Below are 25,079 nucleotides of genomic sequence, written 5' to 3'. Positions count from 1 at the left end.
ATTCTACCACCTCCCTAGGTAATGCATTCCAGTGTTTCACCACCCTCATAGTGAAAAAGTTTTTCCTAATATCCAATCTAAACCTCCCCCACTGCAGCTTGAGACCATTACTCCTCGTTCTGTCATCTGATACCATTGAGAACAGTCTAGAGCCATCCTCTTTGGAACCCCCTTTCAGGTAGTTGAAAACAGCTATCAAATCCCCCCTCATTCTTCTCTTCTGCAGGCTAAACAATCCCAGCTCCCTCAGCCTCTCCTCATAACTCATGTGTTCCAGACCCCTAATCATTTTTGTTGCCCTTCGCTGGACTCTCTCCAATTTATCCACATCCTTCTTGAAGTGTGGGGCCCAAAACTGGACACAGTACTCCAGATGAGGCCTCACCAATGTCGAATAGAGGGGAACGATCACGTCCCTCGATCTGCTCGCTATGCCCCTACTTATACATCCCAAAATGCCATTGGCCTTCTTGGCAACAAGGGCACACTGCTGACTCATATCCAGCTTCTCGTCCACTGTCACCCCTAGGTCCTTTTCCGCAGAACTGCTGCCTAGACATTCGGTCCCTAGTCTGTAGCTGTGCATTGGGTTCTTCCGTCCTAAGTGCAGGACCCTGCACTTATCCTTATTGAACCTCATCAGATTTCTTTTGGCCCAATCCTCCAATTTGTCTAGGTCCTTCTGTATCCTATCCCTCCCCTCCAGCGTATCTACCACTCCTCCCAGTTTAGTATCATCCGCAAATTTGCTGAGAGTGCAATCCACACCATCCTCCAGATCATTTATGAAGATATTGAACAAAACCGGCCCCTGGACCGACCCTTGGGGCACTCCACTTGATACCGGCTGCCAACTAGACATGGAGCCATTGATCACTACCCGTTGAGCCCGACAATCTAGCCAGCTTTCTACCCACCTTGTAGTGCATTCATCCAGCCCATACTTCCTTAACTTGCTGACAAGAATACTGTGGGAGACCGTGTCAAAAGCTTTGCTAAAGTCAAGAAACAATACATCCACTGCTTTCCCTTCATCCACAGAACCAGTAATCTCATCATAGAAGGCGATTAGATTAGTCAGGCATGACCTTCCCTTGGTGAATCCATGCTGGCTGTTCCTGATCACTTTCCTCTCATGCAAGTGCTTCAGGATTGATTCTTTGAGGACCTGCTCCATGATTTTTCCAGGGACTGAAGTGAGGCTGACTGGCCTGTAGTTCCCAGGATCCTCCTTCTTCCCTTTTTTAAAGATTGGCACTACATTAGCCTTTTTCCAGTCATCCGGGACTTCCCCGGTTCGCCACGAGTTTTCAAAGATAATGGCCAATGGCTCTGCAATCACAGCCGCCAGTTCCTTCAGCACTCTCGGATGCAACTCGTCCGGCCCCATGGACTTGTGCACGTCCAGCTTTTCTAAAAAGTCCCTAACCACCTCTATCTCCACAGAGGGCTGGCCATCTCTTCCCCATTTTGTGATGCCCAGCGTAGCAGTCTGGGAGCTGACCTTATTAGTGAAGACAGAGGCAAAAAAAGCATTGAGTACATTAGCTTTTTCCACATCCTCTGTCACTAGTTTGCCTCCCTCATTCAGTAAGGGGCCCACACATTCCTTGGCTTTCTTCTTGTTGCCAACATACCTGAAGAAACCCTTCTTGTTACTCTTGACATCTCTGGCTAGCTGCAGCTCCAGGTGCGATTTGGCCCTCCTGATAACATTCCTACATGCCCTAGCAATATTTTTATACTCTTCTTCTGTTTAAAAGTAACCAGTGAATAAAAAATTTAAATTCCTCACTAAGCCATGTTCAGAAATTGAAGATGACATGATATAAAGGTTCTGTCTTAAATCCACTGAAGTGAGGAAATTCAGAACTAAGAGTGTGCTCCTGCCATTACCTTTCCACTGTGAGTAGTCTCATTGACTTTAATGGAAAAACTCTGGTTCATAAGCAAAACTCTGGCTCACAAGCATAACACGTGATAGTGTTTGCCAGATTGGGCCCTAAAGTTGAAACCAGCACTGAAGGATTATGGCTGTTTTTCTAGTTCAAAGGCAGGAATAGCAGCATGGGGAGCTGTGCAGCTGGTGCTGGGTTAGTGGTGAATTCCACTTCTCTAACCTCCCCCACTTAGAACCTTAATACTACTCAAACTTTATGCAGGTGAATATCACCCCTAACTGTACTTCAATACCTGAACACAGAATGAGGACTTAAAGACAGAGTTCCAGCTTTAACTCTGAAGTCTATGACCTGGTGGCCTGAAATAAGACCCTGAACAGTCGTGTGTGTGTGTGTGTGTGTGTGAGAGAGAGAGGGAGAGAGAGAGAGAGAGAGAGAGAATTACTTTAAGGCTGGAAAAAAATACCCAGAGAAAACATCACAAAAATAGCCAAAAATGTGATTTGTCACTGCTAAGCTTTATCTTCATTGCTGCATGGAAAAAAAGGCCTTTAAACTTAGTTTCCTCATTGCTCTTTTTCCTTTCTGCTCTGTTAGATCAATATGCGTTCTGTCGCTATGTGATTGACATGTTTGCGCAAGGGGATTTTTATACAGGTATTTTTATACATCGTTGAACTCTGTTCTACTAGTCTTTGTTTTTCTGAGAAGTTCTGCTTTTTATGCACTAAAGTTTGTTTTGTATTTTTTAAAGGCTGCAAAATGGCAACAGTGTGCAAATAGAATTTTTAAATAAAGCATAAGAACTAATGGCTGTACTATTAGAGCTTTTAACTTTTCATTCTGCAATTGCATGAATTAAAATTAAGGGTAATCAAAAAGTGTAGTCATGGGAAACTATAGCAAATGCTAAAATCTATCATAATCCCTTTGTGCCAAGAAAGGACAATGGAGTAATATCTTAATATGTTTTTTCCACAAACAATAACTCCAGGATACTTAATTTTCACAAGAACTGAAACTGCATTGAAAACCTTTATTGTTTTTAATGTATGAAATCTCTCATCTGATCTATCACTTTTTTTGCTTTATCTCCCCTCTGACACACACACACACCACACACTCATTTCTTCAAACACACACTCATTTCGTAGCAAAATGAAGAGAGAACCATTGTTGATGACTGAGAACTGAGTTGGTCCCAGGGCATTAAGTCAGTTCAACTGTCCTAATCTTATTTAACTGATATTTTTTTCTAGAATCATGGTGCCAAGTGTACAATAGAAGTGGCACTATTTCAGAGAGGACATAATCTCAGAAAGAGGACACATACCCTTTAAATGAAACAAAATTTGCTGAAGTTTTTATGGGAACAGTCAACGTTTGAATATCCAGGGATATGAATTCAGTCAAGCTTTGTGTAACTGCTTATTTGTTCAAGAGGTTACACATCCATTTTAGACCTAGATTTATCAATTAGTGCTTTATGCATTGTCCCTGTTGTTTCGTTATTTGCCCTGAGGAATCTTCCTGACACAGGTGCTTTCCTTGTGGGGCTGAGCTGCCCCAGAAGGAGGCAACTGGCAGTGAAGGGGCAGCAGCAGAAATGGAGGAATATGTGCAGGTTATCCTGCATCATGCTAGGAAAAGGGAAGGGGTAGGGTGTTCAGTTCCCTGCAAAGTTCATAGGATTTTGGAGAAATGGGGAGAGGGTCTGTTTTGTTACTCCCCATCCCTCCTTTCTTTGTTGCCCCCCCCCCGCTCCAAAAAAAAAATGAAGATGGGGAGAAGACTAGCTGGAAAGAGAGCCTGTTCCCATTAAAAGACAGGAAAATATTACATTGGCCCAGGTCCTGTCAGGGAAAGCAGATCCAAGTGGAGGGCATTGGTCTGGAACTGCAATCACGTTGACCAAAAGGTTAGCAAAACTTGATCATTGTTTCAGAGACCCTGATAAGTTTTAATATTAAGACAGCTTCCTGGGGTTCTTCAAAATCTCACTTATGGCTCTCCTGGCATTTGCAAGGATGATTGCAGCTTCTTTTGCTTTGTCTGCTCCTCTTCAAGCCGAGCATCCTTCACAGAAGCTCTCCCCACGTTGATTGACACACCCCTGAGGCAGAGCAGGGTTGCCTTGTAAAGGAACTAGGGTTGTTGAGGTAAATTTGTTTTGCCATTTCCAACATCCAGGAAGTTGGAAGGGTTAGGAGTGGGTGGAGAGGAGAGGGAGGCTGCATCAAGTAGAATTTTTGAAAATCCCCAAAATGTGGCATGATGCTACTCTGCCATGTTTGCCTCATGGCATTGTCTCAAAATATCATGATAGTCATACTGATGCAGCATCACAGTGTAAACATGTTTTTTGGGGGGGAGTCAGGTAGCTATACACTTTGAGCTTCTCTATGACTCTTATCACTCATGAAGTTACTCTACAGCTCTTTAATGTTGACTATTGCCTTATTAAAGGGTGTCTAAGAGGGGATTCGTTCTGTACTCTATCCCTCACAACTGGTTGAGTGGCAATTACTTTTAGTCCTGCTGAATCTATTTACCACCTCAAGTACAACCCAGTGAATTGTAGCTATTAAGCAATTTTAATTGTATCTGTGAATAGTAAAATAGGGCATTTCCCATAAAACAAGCCATTCCATTCACAGTCAGTGAAGAAAAACACTGAAACATCCAGCACATACCTCACTTCTTTCTGATGAGGTGATTCAAGGTAAAGGTCAGATATGCTGAGTTCTGTACTCTCCACAAAAAGCATCCAGAATGGCACTACCAGCTGCAGCTCAAATAGTCTCTTCCTAAGCCAACATGTTCATTTCACAGTGGTCAGACTGTACCAGTCTTTTAAATTCCTTTTCTGTATAGAAATATAGAGTAATAACAGTGTCACATTATCAGTAACTTTAATGTCCTTATTATCTAATTAACCTTAAAACCTATTTTAATTAATCTCCACATGAGCTCATGTTTTAGAACATTGAATAGCTGATGTGTTATCCTAACCAGGGGATCTCAGCACAGCTAAACTAAGGAGTTTAACTGCAACTCCACCCAGCATAGCAGCACTCTCAGTCCAAAACTAATTTCTGTCAAATCCAATATTTATGTTTATGGAAGAGAAAAAATTGTGTTTAGTATTTATATGATGGAAGTTCCATGTCTGCTGAATTTGAACTTCCATCTACTTAGGTTTAGTGTGAGCAGAGTACTATCCTTAGATATTATGTGGACTACATGGATTCATAATAATAGTAAACATTATTATTGTTTAATGATATTTGTTGTTGCTTTAGAGGACTTCATTCATACCAACAGTGTTCCCAAATGGTCTATTTTTATTATAATGGGACATTTTTATGTACAGAAAAATATATAGTTTATTTAATATACCTGGTTAGGTGGCAAATATGTTAAGCACTGGCAATATAGAATGATTTCTGTTTTCTTAAAATTTTATACTAGAATGAACAGCGAAAAATGTACCCTTCAATATAGTTTGACAGTATGACAAATAAATAAAAATTAAATAATACTAAGTCTTGAATTTAACCTCCTGACTGGCTATCTAAAGATATATTGGAAAAACGTATGCCCTTTTTTACATCTGTGCAATCTCCCTGAAGTTTGTAAGGTGGCATTTTTGTAATGAGAGAGAAACATGGTCCCTTTTGTCAATTTCCTGTAGACTTTGCAGTTGGAGGCTTAGAAAGTGAGTGAAACTGACACTTCTGTTCTTGGTGAAACTAAAATATTTTGCCAAGATACATTCTCCCTCTCCCCTCCCCATCCACCCCCTGGTGGCTGCTCCCATTGTGCCTTAGCTGACTTCCCTGTGTTTCTATTGTAGTATGGCTATACCCCCAAACTGGTCAGTTGTTGCCCTAGTCAGTCACTGTCTTAGGTCCTAATCCTGATTCTACTTCAAGAATTGCACTGCTGTCAGTTAGTAACTGAGGTTTCATCTATAGCTGCTCTATCCAGTTTCTAGTTTGTGCAGAATTTTTTTAAAAATGCCATAGATAGGAACATAGCACTCAGTCCAGCACAGCTGAAATCTATGGGACTTTAGCCATTAATTTAAATGGGAGCTGGATCAGATCTCCATAGTAGCTATGTTGGACGACACCAATGGTCCATCTTATGCAGTACCTTGTACCCAAAAATGATCTAGACTAAATATTTCTGAGAAAATTTGAGATCTACACATCTATCCGATTGTGTGCTACTGTATCACAGGGGGAAGTTTCTTCCTGACCTTAGTTGATGAGCTTGCTCCATGAAACATGAGAGTCTTTGTAATTGTCAGTGTCATATGTGTGTAGTGGGTCACTGTTTACTAGTGGATTTTACTGAATTTATTCACGCTGAGTAGCCTTTTCCTCCAAGAATATCCCATTGATCCTTGTTGGACTATCATAGAATAAGGTGCTATTTAGCATAAAAACAGGTCCATCATCTGGTCCTCAATAAATTGCTAATGTAGAGGGGGTAACTATTTACTTATAGTAGACGTCTAAAGGTGAATAGCACATGACAATTAAGGCCAAAAGTTTCAAACTCAGGTGCGTCTGAAGCTAGTTAGCTAAATATGTGGCTGTATTTTCAGAGATGCTGAGCAACATTAGTTCTCATTGGTTCTCTTTGTACCAGATTCCATTCAGGCCAGTGACTATCAGGCACAACGTAGTCCTCGTCGTATCGGGGTCCCACTGACTGTCAAAGGGTGGGTTACCTACAGGACATCTGATGCACTTGAAATTAGTTTTATATAAATGGAGCTTTGTTCTGAATAACACCTTTGCTATTACTTACTCGGAGTTTTATATCACATCTGCTAGAGTTCATGTTCAGGGTTAGTAGCTTCACTTGGCTTTGATTTCCCTTTTATGTCCTTACGGAGGGTGAAATCCTCACTCATGTGGATGGGCACTTGCGCACACATGTAGTCTAATGGATTGCTCTCTTAAAATGGAGCAGATTACTCCCCTTCATGCACTGGCGCTGCTCTGCTCTGTCTGGTGCCATGTCCTCACTTCATCCTCACCTCCTTTTTTGCCTGCTTGTTCCCCATGGGGATGTGCCAATGGACATGTCATGTGCTCTGCAGAGTGCAGGGAGAACAAGGGTTGCTATAATGAAATGCCTTTGTGCAGTCACCCAAGGGGAGGGGCTTATTGTATTCCCCTCTGTCTCTGCATGCCAATGGCAATGCATGTCATAGATTCCAGGGCCACAAGGGACCACTGTGGTAATCTATTCTGACCTCCTGTATAGAAGAGGCCATAGAACTTCCCTGAATCAATTCCTGTTTGAAATAGAGCTGTCTAATTTGTGCACTGCAGGGCGAAAGTGGTACTTCTCGATTCTGAGCTGCACCTCTCAGTAGGCAGAGCTGGAAGGGGAGCTAGGGGGAGGTAGAAAATGTGCCTTTTTGCCACCTTTTGCAGCTTCAGGCTGCAAGGGTCTTTTTGGCTCTTGGTGTAAAATGGCACACTCCCAGGAGTTGCAATGATCTCCAAGGATCGCTGAAGGGCAGTAGATTCTGGCCAGACCCTCTTCCTCCACCGACACCCTCTCCCCCTTGTCTTTTGGATGTCTTGGTCAGTGAAATCGAGCATGATGAAACTACCTCCAGCTTTACATGGCTTTTGTTTGTTTGAAACCAGTGTTTCATTGAGAACGCCAGAGACAATATTTTTCTTCTCTTCAAATGTACACTATATTGTTTCCTATCCACTTCCCCCACCCATCATATTAGAGCAGGGGTGGGCAAACTTTTTGGCCTGAGGGCCACATCGGGTTTCGGAAATTGAATGGAGGGCTGGGTAGAGGAGTCTGTGCCTCCCCAAACAGCCAGGCGTGGCCCAGCCCCTGTCCCCCATCCATCCCCCCCCACCCCGCTGCTTCTCGCCACCTGACGCCCCCCTCGGGACTCCTGCCCCACCCAACCCACCCTGTTCCCTGATGGCCCCCCTGGGACCCCTGCCCCATCCATCCCCTTGCTCCCTGTCCCCTGACCGCCCCCAGAACCCCCGCCCCTGCCACCGCATCCAACCCCTCCTCTCATTCCTGACTGCCCCCCCGGGACCCCTACCCCATCCAACCACCCCTGTTCCCTGTCCCCTGACTGCCCCCAGAACCCTCGCCCCTGACTGCCCCCTGACACCCCATCCAACTCCCCCTCCTTCCTGACTGCCCCCCCCAGGATGCCTGCCCCCAGTCAACCCTCCTGTGCCCTGCCCTCTGACCGCCCCGAATCCTATCCATATCCCTGACCACCATTCCGAACTCCCTTGCCCTCTGCCCAACCCCCCTTCCCCTCCTCCCTGCCCCCTTACCGCGCTGCCTGGAGCACCAGTGGCTGGTGGTGCTACAGCCGTGCCGTCCGGCTGGAGCCAGCCACACACCGCGCAGCACAGAGCACCCGGTCAGGCCGGGCTCTGCGGCTGCGCTGCCCCATTGCGCCGGTGGTGCACTGAGCTGAGGCTGCGGGTAAGGGGGAATAGCGGGGGAGGGGCCGGGGACTAGCCTTCCAGGCCAAGAGTTCAAGAGCCAGGCAGGAGGGTCCCGCGAGCCAGACGTGGCCTGCGGGCAGCAGTTAGCCCACCTCTGTATTAGAGAGTGACTAAAGCAGATGCGGGGCCTGGCAGATGGCTGACTGGGAGCAGGGCTTAACGGGGGAGGCTAAGACCTATACAATGAACAGCAAACTTCCTCCCCGCATTTTTCTTTTGAAAATGTGAATGATCGTTGAGAACTTCCACATCTTCTCTTGCAGGGAGCAGTTGGGTTCCCCTAATTTGCAAAGGCCTCACTAGACTCATCTCCTTGAATAAGTAGGTAGCTGTACATCAATTTCCAAAGAATGCTGGATTGATGGAGCACTTGTTGATGTATTCGCTCCTGCTGATGACATAATTGGGGATGATTTGATGACACAAAGCTGTCTTTTACTCCTCTAGGAACCTGCTGGGATAATTCTGAACACACTCTAAAATAGTCTGAAAGGGAAGAAATACTAAAGAGTAATTTAAATACCTACATGAGAAGCATGGAAAATTAAGGCTTAATCATTGAATAATTTCTGTCTAATTAGGTGTTATTTATTAATAAGCCATTCTTGCAATAATTTCAGCTGTCAGAACCAAATATTCTCTCTTTAAATTTCTGATTCAATTATGCAAAAACCTAGAGAAGCTATTTAAACTGGGTTCTTCTCTCTAACGCCCTGCAAAGGCTGTATCTGCTTGGGAGGTCTCTCACATGACACAGATCCCTTAATGGAACATTATCAGTGCATGATCCCCACACCAACCCACAGAGACAAAACAGACACCCATTATTCCCTGCTTATGTCATTCCATCTTGAATCCAATCCAGATGCTAGCACGCTAGGCCATAACTATCAGCACTCCCATGGCACTGCTGTGTAACGATGCCAAAATTCCCTAAATTACTTTCACTGTTTCAGAAGCAACTACGCAGGGAATCTTTCACATCCTGCTTCCATAGAGGAGAACTGATCTCTTGCTTTAATAGTTCACTCTGAGAAGTTCAGAGCTTTCTGTTTATGAGTTAGCAGTCAAAGAGAGAAATTCTTTGTTGGTATAAATTGTTGCAGCTCTATTGAAGTCAGTGGACATACAACAATTTACGTAAGCATGGGATACATGCCAAAATAAGCATAACTTATTAAATAAATCATATATATAGATATAGAGATATGATATGATAAATCACCTAATAAGGAATATTGAAATTCAGGGTCACATTTCAATTAAGATTAATTAACAATGGCATAGACAACAAAACATTGTGAACAAAATATGAAAGGCCTCAAAAATCTTGGTCTTTAAAGTAAATCGTTTAGGAACATAAGAACAGCCATACTGAATCAGACCAATGGCCCATCTAGCCCAGTATCCTGTCTTCTTACAGTGGTCAGTGCTTGATTCTTCAGAGGAAATGAACAGAACAGGGCAATTGTCAAGTGATGATCCATCCCATCACCCCGTCCCAGCTTCTTTAGAAAGAAGGGGAGGAGGAGGATGGTAAAAGGAGAACAAGTGCATATATATATAAAATATAAACCAAACCTTATAAACCAAAACCAAACAAACCATAAAGCTCTAGAAATAAACAATTTCTGTGTTTACATTAAAGAGATTAAATAATCCTTGACAATAGCCATATAAAGTCACCGTTAAATTTAAATAGTTATTCATTCTTAGTACTGCTTTCTGGCAAGAAATATTAATACAAATAATAATAGCATTTCAAATGGATTAAAAAAATCAATCAAATGGAGGCACCAATGAGCTAAATTGCTTGTCTTCAATACCTGACTCAGTATTATCTTGACAGGTTAATTGACAACAGAAAATAGCTGTAGCTTCATCAGATTTTTTAAAAGTTATTTTTCTCCGTATTCACTCAGGCAGAGTTTTCAAGGAAACAAAATTGAGGCCATAAAACCTTAAGATAGAAATTTCACTTAAGATCATGCATTTCTTTTCACAAATCTGAGCAGTCTTCAGTATATTAGGAAACATATGACCCTTCAAAAGAAATATTACCTCTTTTTCTATCCCAAATCTGGTAATATTTCAGGATTAGTAGATTGCCAAAAAACCCCAACATCAATAGTTGTGGTGTGGTGCACTTTGCTGCCAGTGTCCTTATTTGGAACACAAAAGTTTTGATATTTGTAGGAATGGAGCATGGTCACCAATAGAATTTAAATTGGGCATTATTGGCTGGGCTGGTAGCACCATTTATTATTAAAGTTGCCAGATACTTTCCATTATAAGGCCCTATTTTCAGTTACTTATAACTGTGCGAAACTTTAGCAATTTGGGCTGAAATTTTCCACGTCAAGTATTTGCTTCAGGCTGATTATTTAAAAAATAAAAAAAAGTTTCAGTCAAAATGGTCCAGCTAGTTCTGAGAATGAGGATAATGAAACAATGTTACTTTTTCCTGTGTGACAAAAATGCTGGAGGCCTTTTCTTTGAAATGTTGTAGTGCTCTCAGGCATGGTGGTAGGACTTGCAGTTTGGCAGGCCTTTGTGTCGGGGATGTGTCCTTTGCCATTCATGTGAAAACCCACACAAATCTGGCCAAGTTATAAGCCTTTAAAAAAATCACAGTTGCACATGCTCAGTCGAGACTTGAGAAGCAGCTAAAATTTCTGAAGAGTCCGTCCTCCTTGAGCATGATCCATCTACTCACAGCTCCTGGTGCTGACCAGACTGTGCAAGTACCAATCCCACCGAGCAAACTGAGTACAATTCCAACCCAGGGCTATGAGGGCTCAAAAGGGCGTCTCCCAGCTGTTCCAGGTCAAGGTGAAGCCAAGCATAAGATTCACAGCAGGGATCCTGTCCCTCCTCTGCTCTCAATGACTCCCTACCCAGGTGTCCAGGCAATATGCAGGAGAAAGCCATCTGATTTGAATGCAATGGGACAAGAGATGGACTGGGAGGAGGGAAAGGTGTTGGTGGGACAAGGCATCAGGTGAAACTGGATGGCAGAGGAGAAACTGATGAAGTTGGAGGGGGAGACTAAGAGTGGTTGGACAAGACTAAGACTGGGGACAAACTCAGATTGCTTGAGTAAGGAGACTGGGACTGGGAACCAGTGGAGGGATGGGGTGGGGGAAGGAGAGAGAGATTTGACAAGATGTACGGCTATTGAGGGGGAAATGGGACTATCTGGGCAAGGAGACTGGGACAAAGGGCCAGAGAACAGGTGCGGGGAGATTGAGATTGGGTGAGGAAACTGGGAAAGGAGATTGTGACTGGGAGGCAGAGTGGGGTGGCGGGAGAGGCAGATTGAACGAGGAGCTGGGAAGTGGGAACTCGGCTTGGGTGGGCAAGAAGATGGGGACTTGCATGAGTAGCCTAAGGCATGGAGACTAGGAATGGGTAGAGAAGGAGAATGGGACCGGAACAAGGAACCAGAGATGGGAAAGAGACAGAACTGGGAGAAGTTCGATGGGATGGGGCAAAGAGATCCAGATTAGGGAAAACTGGTAAAAGAACCTGCATCTACTAATGCACACTCCCTTCTTGAGCCTGGAATGGAACCCATGATTTCTGAGTCTCGCCATGCCTCTTCTGTCAACAAATGCCTGTGTATTGTCCTCCTCTAGTACTGGACTACTTAGAGGATGAAACCTACTACTATTATCAGTTACTCTGTTAGCTCAACTGGCAGAGGTACATGTGATGGATCTAAAGGTTCCAAACCTGCCAATGAACCTTATGGATGTCAATACAAAGCTACATGATGGAATTTCGGGATGAGGGGAGGGAGGTGGATGTTTTTTTAAAACCTCGGAAATTACATACAAACAAATTAGAAGAACATTAAGTTTATTAAGTCAAACAATTGAATGTTAGAAAATGCCAGAACTATGATTGTCTGTACAACTTTAATTTGACCCCCTTATGCATATGCATTTTGATAATCTGTAATTACATGCTCACGTACTAATTTTTCCATGGAGCCCTGCCTCATTCTGTGCACTGGATTCATCTGCTCTGAGGATGTAGTAATGTAGTAAAGGAGGCTGTTGTCTGTAGATCCCTGCTTCATTTGTTGGAAATTGGAAGGTGTGTACTATTAGTACTACCAGGACAGGTGGGTCTAGGCTTTCCCATAACTAAAGGGTTGGAAGGTGTGTGGTGAATGAGGCAGAGAATGGATGATTAAGACAGCTGAATACTACCCTGGAAAACTCAATTCTATCTCTGCCTCTGCCACAGAGTTTCTATGATACGCTAAGCAAGTCACTTAAGCCATTCTTTTCACAGATGATCATAATTGCATGCTCTGCATTTTATGGGTGGCACTCACAATTGCAACTAAAGTCAATGGGAGCTCTGCTTCAGTATATACAGTGCTATATAATGCTAAGTACTTTGAAAAATCGAGTCTTAGGTGTCCCAAATTGCCCCTCCCCAGCCCCTGAAAGTAGTGGGTACTTTTGACCTTATTCTCTGTGCTTTGGCTCCTTATCTGTAAATTGAGGATAATCCCATCCTCTCATCTCACTGGGGTGTTGTGAAAATAAATAAATTTATGTTTGTAAAGCATTCAGATACTAAAGTGATGAGTGCCATGGAAAAGCCCATGAGGAAATTTATAATTCTGTCTTCATAGCAGGGTTTGAATAGTGTTCAGTAAGGGTTGGGGCCACACACTGAACTATGAGGATAAAACAAAATATTGAATAGCTGTTCAGGAAGTGAACACTGTTTGTCCTGTGCACTGAACGAGGCAGGGGTTTTGTGGAAAAAATAATTTGTGAACATGAAAGACTGTATCATAATGTATACCCTCAAGGGGGCTGAAGTAAAGTTGCAGAGGCAACCTTAATTCTGACATTTACTAACTTTTGAATTATTGACATTTCAACCATAGTCATATTATTTTAACACAGTTCTTTGAATATAATATATTTATACCAAACATCCCCCCCAGAAATCCTCAGGAAAACACAGCATCTGCATGTTATTTATCTGAGAAAAAATTCTTAATAATTCAACTTTTCTATGAAGGAATATATTCTCTTTAATTGAAATGCCAATGTACATCTCCGAGTAGTCCACCTTTGTTTCTACACCTTTGAATTTTTCTTGCTATTTCTACACCTTTTAATTTTTCAGCTATTTTGGATTCTCTCTAACCTGATGGCTTTATAGTGAGTGGTCTAGATAGTGGCTGTGCTCATGTAAGCGATCCTGAAATGGCTGTATACCAGGCTGGTCACTTTATGTGAATGAGAGTTGCCTGAGGGTTGCTCTAATTGACACTAACTGTGATTGGTCTCAGAGGCTCATAGTGGCACCTGGGATTGCTGAGATTCCTGGATCTGGCTCTGTGAACTTTAGATCATAGTCATGCTTTCTGAATGGCTTTCTGAGATCAATAATTACATTAAGAGCAGCTAGCTGAAGTTGAGGTGATACTGGTAAGAAGTAGGAAGTGTTCCGGAGAACTTGTCCATAATAACCCCATCCATTGGCAACATCTGCCCTCAGACTGTTAAATAAATTTTGATAGTTATTAGCTATGTGCTTGTGGCCAGAGGACATATGTACGCTCAGGAAGCTTAACCTTTTAAGTCCTTGTTTTGTGGTAGGTATGTTAGTGTGTAACCTACACTATTTCACAACTACATTTTGTGTATGTTTGTGACAGCTGCAGTGCACCAGGAATTGAACTGGGGACTTCATGAGCTGCTAAAGCTTGCCTTAAAGCTCCATAGGTGGTGGCTGTGACAACTCATATCCTCTGTGGATCAGTATAGAGGGGCACCTAAGACACACTCACTAATGGGCTACATACATGTATATCCATACAGTATTCTCTGAAGAATATTGGGTCATTAGGAATTTGTGAAAAAAAAGTATATGGAAATTACAGAATTTAGACCATTTTCTAGAAGAATAATGTAGAGAGAAGAAACGTATCCAGAAACTGAGAAGAAAATGCAGGCAAATCTTGCCTAAAAAGGTAGGTGAGGTCATGACAAATCCAATCCATTAACTTTGCAACTTCATGCTGAAATTGACTTAAGGAAGTTCAGCTTCCTGATGACACAAGGTCTCCCTCAAGTTGAATAGGGAAGAAGATTGCTAGGATCTAGGCAAATTTATCTTTAAAGCATGTCTTTCAAAGCCAGAATATTGCGGGACAGCATGAAAAACGTAGACCGCACAGCTACCTGCTTATAATTTCCCATTGGCCTTGTTCACAGCCTCAGCTTACACAGGCACATCCTACATTTTCATTACTGCATGAAGAACCTGATTCTTCATCCATTTAAGTCAATGGCAAGGCTTGCTTTTTCCTTGCTGGTGTAGGGTCAGGCCCAGAAGGAACAGCACAGAATATGGTCTCTGTTCACAGGGCCAGAGAGCTGTCAATTAAAAAGGGAGAGGTATAATACATGGGTTTAACTTTGAAGGGGCGAAATCCTGAAAAAAGGAATCTGACGTACGGTTTTGCCAAACCAAATACCATCTTTTGTGCTTCTTAAAACATTTTCCCTTTGTACAGAAATTCCTCCCTTCTTATCCTGTGGGGGCGTGCCATCCAAAGAAAATGAGTTAGGAAAAATTACCCTGCCGAAGTAACACATTCTTTCACTGCCTTGTCTTCTGTTGCTTTCATCTTTGTTTTAAAGGTCTCTTCCTCCTACATCTGTCCTGCAGGCTTTATTATTGTTTTCTATCTGTCACCCACTCGCTCTTCCATTCACTTTTTAAGAGATGTCCAGCTACTCTCTAGCACACATGCTTACATCAGCCTCTTGAAATGAAAGTCACTACAGCTTGATACCTATCCAAAAAATGTCAAGTTTGTTTTCATCTTCTTCACCAAATGCTGTCCTCCTCCTCAGTACTTCAGTGTCCTTCCTCTTCCTGTAAAATACTCAATATTACTACACGCAGTTAGCATCCTGCACAGTTCAAAAGTTCCTTACACCCACACATCGCATTAGACCTAAACAGTGCTTGTCTGTTTGACTTACGCTTAACAGCAGAACCCTGTCCTTCCAAATGCTATTGATTCATGTAGTTGCTAGGGGGGTTTTGTATGCACTGTGGTACTAGGCAACAGTTATATTGTGCAAAAATGATCCACTTCCCTCAGAGTTTACTCCTGTAATATTTTGACACCACATAATGGTTTTGGGTAGGGCCAAAGAGTGAGGCCATATTTCCAGTACTGTATTCATTTATTTAGATGAAGTGTAGTAATGGTCACACCCAGGAAGTAAGTTTAAAATCATGTTCAACCAAAGGAAAATGTTAAAATGGTGAGAGGATGCAGCAGGTGTGTGGTGAGATAAGGTCCTTTAATATATCTAGGGGACTTACCCACTTTATTGGGTAATCTTGCCCAAATAAAAGAGCTTCAAAGCAAATCAAGATTCAGAATGGGTTCTTCCATCTTGGGAACTTAGATAGCCCCCATATTCATATTATTTGAGCTCATCACAATCTTTAATGTATTATCCTTGCAACAAGGCTGTGAGTTAGGAAAGTGCTGCTATCCCCATTTAATCAATGGGAAACTGAGGCACAGAGAGGCTAACTGAGTTTCTTAAGGTCACATCATCAGTGTTTGGCTGAGCAAGGAACTGAATTCCAGTCTCCTGAATCCCATGCTGTGCCTTAACCACCGAACCGTCCTCCCTAGTGATGTGCCTTTGTAGGAAGGAGAGCTCTGCAAGAGGAAGCTTAGCAGCACATGGAGAAATTACTATAAACTCTGTTGCAATCAAGTACCATTTATATCCTCAAAGAGCTATTTCTGTGCCTTTACATTTCTCCTTACCCTCCCTACCATTCAGAGTACAACTTTTTCTTTTTTATGGGTGGGTATATATCCTGTAGGCAGCAGCAATGCATGTATGGAAATAGTCCTGTCTGAAAGATTCAGGGAGAACACATTCTACTTCTGCAATCAATTCTAAAAAGAATTCCGTCTCAACTAGCACCACGGCATTTTTTCCATAATCTGACTCCTACACGGCACTTAAACAGAGCTTGTAGGGTTGTCTGTAACACTGCCATCTGATGATTTCCAATAATACTACAACCCTAGGTCTTTCAGAAGCAAAAGAATGCTTACTGAGTCAGATCATTGCTATTTAACTCAAAATTGACATTTTTGAAATACTAATTTCAGAAAATTATTCAGATTATAGATTCAGTCTCTCAGGTAGTTTTAAAATATGGACAGAATAGGTGACATAATTACCATTATCTTTTGGTTCCTCTCTTGCTTCTCGCAACTAAGCTTGGTCAGAGATGTTGTACAAACCGTGTGAACAGTTTTAAAAATAGAAATTCTTGACATAATCAGAATCATATGGATTCAAATTAACTTATTTTGATTTGAGAAAATGTTGCTTATTACCACTAAATATTCCTCCATTGTTCAGCGGTACCAGTCAGGATTTGGTGTGCATCACTTGGCTTTGATAGTGCCAGGCTGGCATTGCCCATCAGGAATTTGTAGACAAACTCTTTCTTCAGGGTGAGGTAAGGCTTTAGAGTTCCTGGGGTAATACTGGATTTGGTGCATCTGTTTAGCATTAAGCTGTTTCTGAGTTATGACTGGACTAATGAATTGTGTTATTAACTGATGATATGCGGAAGGCAAACTCAAATGCAAACAAACCATTAATTGTTAGGGAGGTGATTTTGTAGGATATCAGTTGATGTATATTATACCGCATCACAGCAAGGCATGGGTCTCCTCCAATCTGCTTATTTTTTACTAGTTAAGTATTTCAAGACTGTCTATTATTTCTGCTTTACTTATTTAATTGCTGATAGTGAGTGCTAAATGTCATATAATGAAAAGTATGCATATGTGCAAAGTGCTGAATTTCTTGTGTTTTATACGATGGCTCATTGTATGATGCCAAATCCTCAAACATCCTGTACTGGGCAAAGGTAACTTTTCACTTACCAATCACTGTGTGAGTTTTTGTGTGTTCCTCCCCTCTGACCAACACATCATAATGACTTTAACTATTCAAGCACAGAGTTTTCAGTTTCCATGTTTTTTATTTCTCCAAGATCTAACTGCAAATGCATTGCTAAACATAATTTGTAAGACTCTCTTCTAAGACCTGCTAAATTGTGCAATGGTTTTGTGATATGGTAACTGGGATAAGACAACCAAATTAATTTTAACTTGTGTGCTATGAACCAAGATTGGAATATAATATCTCAACAAGTGAGATGCTAAACCAGTGCAACACCTGTCACAGAAACATGTGTACTTTTCCTTTAAAAGTGATACCTTGACCTTGTTAGTCAATTTCCAAGAACCCTTTCCTGGATGTCTGTATCAAAGTCCTCATATAGGACCAGTTCTGTCACCCTGACTCATGATGAGTAATACCTTACTCGGTAAGTAGCTAGATTGAAATCAGTACAAAATAGTTACTTGTGGAGCAGTCATATTCAGCGTGAGTAATGGAGACAGAACTGGGCCCACAGGATGCTAGAAATGTGTATGTCTCTCAGCAGTTTGGCCTTATTTTTTTTTAAGGTCAAGGAAGGATGTATGATTTGATACTCCGATATCTTGACAAAAGCCCTCCTCAGAATTCTGCACTCTTTTGAACAGCAAAACCTCCAACAGCTTTCACAATATTTGATTTGAGCCAAGGAAGCACTTTGGAAGCTCGGTGTTAAAAACCTCAGGAAAAAAGTAGCTCTAAGAACATACTGATCTAAGGAGATTTAGCTGCGCAACACTGTACTGATTAGATATTTTTATGGTCATGACTGATGGCACTAGCTAAAGGCAGGCTTGGTGAAAGGTTCATCTGAAGGTCTGCCAATGCATCTTAAGCCTGTCTTTCTTAAATACCCTGAACCTTGCCTTTGCAGAGTCTGCCAAACTGTATGGGATAAATGTCCATTGGAGAGTAGGATGAAACCACCAAACTAATTCCCATTAATCAGTATTTGTGGCTAGGTGAAAGGGTAGTGCATTGACCTCCTGGACCATCTAATGTGCATATAAAGGCCAAGTCAGATCTGTGGGAGGGTGGAAACTTATGCCCATTCAGATTCCAGGTGACTGATTGCAGCATGGTGGGGGAGGAGGGTTCCAACATATTTGAAAACAAAAATTGTACAATATCAAAACTAGAAGCTGGTCTTGTTGCTACTCCTTTCTACTCTCAGCATATTGTGAAATGACTATAAAGGAGATGATCACTGAGGTTTTCCCTTCCCTCCTCCCTTAAAAAGCATTCAGCATATCACATTTCCAAAACTGCACACGTCTTTCCCATACCATCTGCCCCTTGTTTTTAGCTTAATAGATGGATGACCTCCCAAGGCTGTTATGTTATTTATATTAGATTTTTTTTTTAAATTTTGGTAGTATGCTTTAAGTAAAAGATATCTGCTGGACTCTATCCAGCATCCCAAAGCTGAGTGTGGTGTTTTAAATTAATTTTAAACTAAAGTGGAATATATTGAACATTTAGATTTGATACTGAATGTATAATCACTCTTTTGACACATCATAATAGTTCTGTTTGGTAGATAGCCAATGAAACATTATGAAATTTAAAGTATTAATTATATTGCTACTGATAATTGCTGAAAATACTAGTCCTATGACAGTGTTTATCCTCCAGAAACATTGACCTCATACTACATTAGAGGCTTACTGGCTGTTGGGCAATTACGTATTTAATTAAGAGCCTGATCCTGAGTGGTATTGAAAAATTGGACTCCTAATGGCTGCAAGAGGGGGTCATATGTGCTCAGCAGCTCTGAGGAGCCAACCATAAATACAGGACTTTATTCTCTAACCCATCACTCCAGTTTTACAGTGCTGTCATTCCATGCAACGTTGTGCAGAATCAAGCTCATGGTGTATTATGGTCACTCATTAAAAATGTGATGTAAACTGTTGCATTTTCTTTTTAGTGTAATGTTAATGCCAGTTAAAGCCTTGCCTGTTAACAGAAGTATGGCCATTCAGTGGACCTCTTATTATGTTTCATTGGCTCCCCTCCCTCCTGTCCTCTCCTCCCCCCAAATCTATACATATATATGTTTTTCTAAGTAATTACATACTTTTAGTGACTTCTACTTGCCTGTACTTTCCTAAGGCTGATCCAAATTGCCCCAGTCACTTTTCCCAATGCACACATGTGCTGAATGGAGAAACCATTCCTCAGAACAGTGACAATTCTAACATTCAAGGAGAAAATACTAGCCTTATGAAGAGAGTTTAAGAAACTTGCAGGTCAAAACTAGAAATCCAGTGAGAACAGCAGGAGTCCGTCAAGATTTCATTGCTCTCTAGTTCTAGCATGTCTAATTCCAAGCATCGACAAACATTTGGTGTGAGTTTTGCTCTAACAATGCCTGATGGTACAAGGTGAATGCTTATGTCAGTTAAACTGGATCACCTGTTTCCACAGTGTTAAATGTAAAATGTCCCCGGTGGGCAAAGCACAGATATATTTTAAAACTTTTTACCAGGCTTTTAAAGAGATTTTGTGCCAAAGCCCTGATTTGGTGACCTGTAGGGCACACTGCAAGGTTGCATCTGTTGGGCCGAGCATTTGCCTGAGTACGAGAGAGAGAGAGAGATGGCAGGGCAGGAGTAGGAGAGGTGTTTTTTAACACTGCTTTACTTGTGGCATTATTGGTGCCGGTGTCAGCTTTTGGGAGTGATGGATTCAATAGCAATGCTCTCTGCTGTTGCCTGTTCTTAGGAGAAAAGATTCTTTGGTTAATTATATTTTGAATTAGGTAGTACTTCTAGAGGCTGCACTCTGCGCCAGCTAAGGCCCATGTGATGGAAAAGGGACTGGCTTCACATGAGAACAGGGTAGGCAAAAAACAAATTTCACTACTATCATAGGAGGTAAAGTTTGGCATCATTGCTTTGGACATGAAATGTTTTCACACATCTAGGAAGCTGTTCCCTAGATTAAGGAAATTAGTATAATTAAATTATGTCTTGTATTTATTACTTAAATTTAGAAATAGTCATAAATCCAATCACAGACATCTTTTTATCCTTTTTTTTAACCTTAAAAGTCTTTATAAACTATGAAGTAGGTGCTTGAACTGTAGAGTACAGGACTCAGCTTAATCAGACTGATCCACCCATGTTAGCATCTTGACATCTCTAATTACATTTGCAGTAGTATTTCTTCCTTTCAGTTAGTGGAGAAGGACATTCTAATGTCTTGATGTTATTGCTAAATCACAATGTTTCTGATAGGTGAGTTTTATGTGAATTTACAAGAACTCCACTGCATGCAGGAAGTTAGAACCCTTCACCATACTCTGGTTTCCGCCAACTATAACTGGTCCTTGAAAAATTATTAAAAAAAAAAGTTAGATGCAGAAATGCAAGTTCAATAGCTGCGATTTTATGTCCAAGTCAGATATTTGTGCACAAATGGCTAGCTCCCCATCGAACTAGCCAGTTGTGGATATGATCATGATAAGCTCATTTGCAAATTGGGCATGCAAATGTGCACACATTTTTACGCATGTAATTGCATGTCTGACTCTTAGGAAAAGCAGGCCCTGAATACAAAGAATAAAATAACCAGCCCTTCCATTTTGTTCTCTCCCCCAGTAAAATAAAAAGGGCTCCTTTGAAACGAACAGTTAACATATTTAAAACAAAATAAAATGTTCTTACACATCTAATCAGCCTTTAAAATTCACTGCCATACAAGTTCAAATTCAGAGCCGTGGCTGCTTTTGAAAAAGGGGTTAGATAATTGTATAACCAATAATAATGGGTGTTAAGCTATGATTTGATAACTTCTGCTACTTCATGAGGCAATCTGATCACCTCCAGTGGTCAGTTAAAAAAAACACACCTGCCTGCCCCTCATTTACAGCATGAATTGTTGTCCAGTTCTAGCCACTGCTGAAATCGGGAGGCTGGATGGTCTGATCAGATATGACCAATTCTGCATTACTGTTTCTGAGTTCTCTGTGCAGTAGCAAAATTTCTGTTTTATGTCTTGCCACAGAGACAGAGAAAAGAAGAAATTTGACTTAGATTTCTCTTTAACATATTTCATCAAAAGAATGGATGAAATATTTATTTGGCTACTGTCCTTTGCCTTCCCATCAAAGTGAATAGATAGACATTTAATAACACATGGAAACATTAAAGTAGCTTTTTATCAGGATATATGGAAACCTGCTCGGAACAAACATTCTGGCCTCAGGGAGACTTTTTGATTTGTGGAGTTGAAGCTTTGGTGTTTTAAACACCCTCATACATAGGTCAGGTGGTCAATTTTAATAACTGATTTGCTTAAAACTTGTAAAAAAGAACTTGACGAGTCATTAGTGGTAAATGGTATAACATTGGGATTATACTAACTAACATTGGTGCAGTCATTAGAACTTTTGGTAAAACAAGGAACAGTGAAGAAATAGGACTGTCCTGCAGAGGCGGATTTACCATGAAACAAACAGTGTGGTGGCACGGGGCCCCCAATGACAGGGCCCCCCCAAAATGCAGGACAAATCTCATTTGACAACCTGCCCGCAAGTCCCGGCTGGTGGCGCAGCTGGTGGCCCCAAGCCTCTCCTGGCTGGTGGCCCCAAGCCTCTCCCGGAAGCAGCTGGCTGCTGGCATGTCTGTGCATGCCCCTGGCAGGGGGAGGTGGCTCCGCGCGCTGCCCTGGCCTCAGGCAGCGCACAGAGACCCATTTTCCCCCTCCTCTTAAAGGGTGCGCTGAGACATGCCAGCTGCAGCACAGCAGGGCTAAGGCGGCTCCCTGCCCATGCTGCCTCCCTCTCTCCACACTGCACCACTCCCAGCAGTGGCCGGCATGTCTCTGCAGCTCCTGTGTGGGGGCATCTCCTCACATTGTCCCCGCCCTGAGCACTGACTCTGCAGCTCCCATTGGCCAGGAACTGTGGCCAATGGGAGCTGTGGGGGCAGTGCCTGTGGGCCCAGGGGTATTAGAGAAGAGGATTATAGTAAGTAGCTAATGTAAGGGTATAGGCCATTTTAGGCTATATAGCTGCTATTTGGTGCTATTGCACAAAACATTCTTAATAACCACTACTTGTTGTAATCTTAGAAACAAAGTCATACTTTCCTTGTTTAGCACGGTAAGGCTGCAATACAGTCACTTTGTTATATATCCAGTGGTACCCATTCTGCTGAGAGTAAGTTAACTTTTTCTTTTTAGAAGTAACAGCCGCAAAACACCTTGTAAGGTTGACTGGTGCCCCTGCACAGTCTACTGTATCTGCACTACTGAAAGGTGCTGATAGGCTTGTGAATTTTGACTGGATGTATTCTTGTAATACATGTCCATGTGCACCCTGCTAGTACATACTAAAAGTTCCCTGGTGAACGTTGACGTAGTACTCTTTGAAACAGTACTACATCAACATGCGTTAGGGAACTTTAGTGCGCACCATCAGGGTCATCATGGACAGTTAGTGCACACTAGAATTTACACCTCAGCTGGCATGCACTAATGCACTGTGCAAATAAGGCCAAAGTCTCCATGTCCCATGCAGTTCTTGGCTTCTCTTCTGAATCTATCAATTAGTGCAACGAGTGGCTGTGAGTTGTCATGTGGAAGCTGGAATGGAGACCCACCCAACTCATCTTACCTAAGGGGCCACCAGGTATCCAATAGAAGGAACAACTTTTAATCCCTACTGAGCTGAACTAGATTAACTCTTTATAGCTCATTAGCATTGCCCTGAGACACCCTGTCCAAAAGGAAGTGCTAAGGTTACAGCTCCATAAGGCTGGGCATCTTAGCAATGAATGGCTGCTGGTATGCTAATTGAAGGGGGATGTGCCCATATAAGTATTATAATATATTTATTTATTTTGCACAATACAAAATCAAACGGGTTTTCACAATTATTATGAACTAGTACAAAAAAAACAGTTCTAGGAATATGTACCTGGAAAAAGCAACAATGGGGTAAAAAGCAAATTGAAAACAAACATTGCAAAACAAAAGATAAAATATAAGTAATAACAAGGGGAGGAAAATTGTGTTTGGTTGTTAATGCTTGTTGAAAATAAGTTAGGTCTGAGAAAAACTTTGACAGAACACTATCTGCACACAATAAAGTAGACTTACTCTTAGTTCTATGCCTACCTGTTAGGCATAGGACTAAGAGTAAGTCTACTTTATTGTGTGCAGATAGTGTTCTGTCAAAGTTTTTCTCAGACCTAACTTATTTCCAAAAACCTTAGTGAAGGTTTTTCAGTAGGCAGTAAGGATCAAAAGCTAGATAATGTTTACACTGCATGACCCACCTGATGTTGGTTAATTGAGGATAAAATACACAATATTTTTGAACAGTGTTTCAAACAGTTTTCATAACAAGTGGACATGAGGAAACAACTGAGGATCATTTGTTTTGTAGAAGAAGATATGTTTTTACTATAGACACAGGGTTATGAATATGTGCCCTTTTCATTAAAGTTTTAATCTTTTGTGTTGTTTTTAGTCTAATGAAGAAGAATTGAACTGTAAATATTGAAAAATATAGGATTGCACTCAGCTGAATGACATCACCCTCAGAGACTTAGAATGTCTCTTTCAATAGATTGTTGTGTTTGTTAAGATATGCTTTTCCTTCAGTGATGTCTGTTGGGTATGCACAATTTTTATGCAAAATGCAATATTTTAGCTAGAAACAGCTCTGAAGAGAAATTAGTCTGCTAGTGGCTCTGTTAAAATGTCAGCTTATACCCCAAGTTACGAATAATACACACTGTGAGGGGAAACATGGTGTTTAAAGTCCCAGATGCTAAATAATATAAAATAATGTTTTGATTCATTTTCTACACTGTTTAACTCGTACCCCTTCATGTGCAGGACAAAAGGAAACAGTGCCTCCTCATCTACTTGTAGAACAAAATCCAAGAAAGAAGCCTGCAGCACCAGCTGTTGAAGGCAAGTTTGATTCTTTTCTTCGTCAATTCACTCACTGGTCTTGATTCTACTGTCCCATTGACTTTGATGGAGCAGGTTCAAGCCTATAGACCAAAATCACTCAAGGGATTAAGTGTTTGCAGGATCGGGACCTAAGACTCTGACTGTGTGTAATCAGATCTGCATGGATTGGCCCAGGGCCCTGTGTGGAGGATCATTTACTTCAGTGAGTCTACAAGAGGGCACCAGGGGCTTCCTGCCTGAATCAGATTGCAGGAGTGGGGCTAAATTTCTAAAGTGCATTGGGGTGTTTCAGGAGGTAAGGTGCTGTATAAATGTAAACAAGCATCCTTATTATTAAATGACAATGGTGGATTACTATTTCAGCAATTGTTATTTAGGAATGTTACTATATAATCCATTGTAGTTGAGAACAATATATCTTGCTCTATGTTTATTAAATTTACAGACTTACACATCAGCTGCCTCCCCATAATGCTAACCCCACTAAGTAAAAGTAAACCATCAGCCCCCCTAAAAAAAGATCATCTTTAATTGTTCTGTCATGGCATTTTGTAATTTACTCACCTAATAATAATGTTAGTAAAATTGATGTAATACTAATTCTATTATTAAAATGGGACTATATTTAATCACTTTGAAAATATTACCATAGCTTGCATTTCTGGTTCTATACCACTTCTCTG

General features: G+C 41.5%; 1 protein-coding gene and 1 long non-coding RNA gene across 40 annotated transcripts in view; one reads left to right on the top strand and one right to left on the bottom strand.

Moving 5' to 3' along the window:
• Positions 1 to 25,079, top strand: part of TRDN (triadin) — a 312,608-nt gene that overhangs the window by 124,827 nt on the left and 162,702 nt on the right. For 37 of the 38 annotated variants that reach the window (XM_075126696.1, XM_075126709.1, XM_075126708.1 and 34 more), the window contains 2 exons: positions 2,499 to 2,558; positions 24,316 to 24,393. In XM_075126696.1, coding sequence (XP_074982797.1) covers positions 2,499 to 2,558; positions 24,316 to 24,393 — 138 coding nt within the window. The remainder of the gene's footprint in view (positions 1 to 2,498; positions 2,559 to 24,315; positions 24,394 to 25,079) is intronic. The other variant, XM_075126694.1, reaches the window with a different exon arrangement.
• Positions 1 to 25,079, bottom strand: part of LOC125634215 (uncharacterized) — an 83,527-nt gene that overhangs the window by 50,368 nt on the left and 8,080 nt on the right. The window contains exons 2-3 of one of the 2 annotated variants that reach the window (XR_007355832.2): positions 15,261 to 15,343; positions 4,595 to 4,767 (exon numbers count right to left, since the gene is read on the bottom strand). This is a non-coding gene — a long non-coding RNA (uncharacterized LOC125634215). The remainder of the gene's footprint in view (positions 1 to 4,594; positions 4,768 to 15,260; positions 15,344 to 25,079) is intronic. The other variant, XR_012667657.1, reaches the window with a different exon arrangement.

This window comes from Caretta caretta, chromosome 3, assembly GCF_965140235.1.
Source record: "Caretta caretta isolate rCarCar2 chromosome 3, rCarCar1.hap1, whole genome shotgun sequence".
NCBI classification, from domain to species: Eukaryota; Metazoa; Chordata; order Testudines; family Cheloniidae; genus Caretta; species Caretta caretta.
Note: the sequence above shows the minus strand (reverse complement) of the source record. Positions and strands in the feature narration are given on the sequence as shown.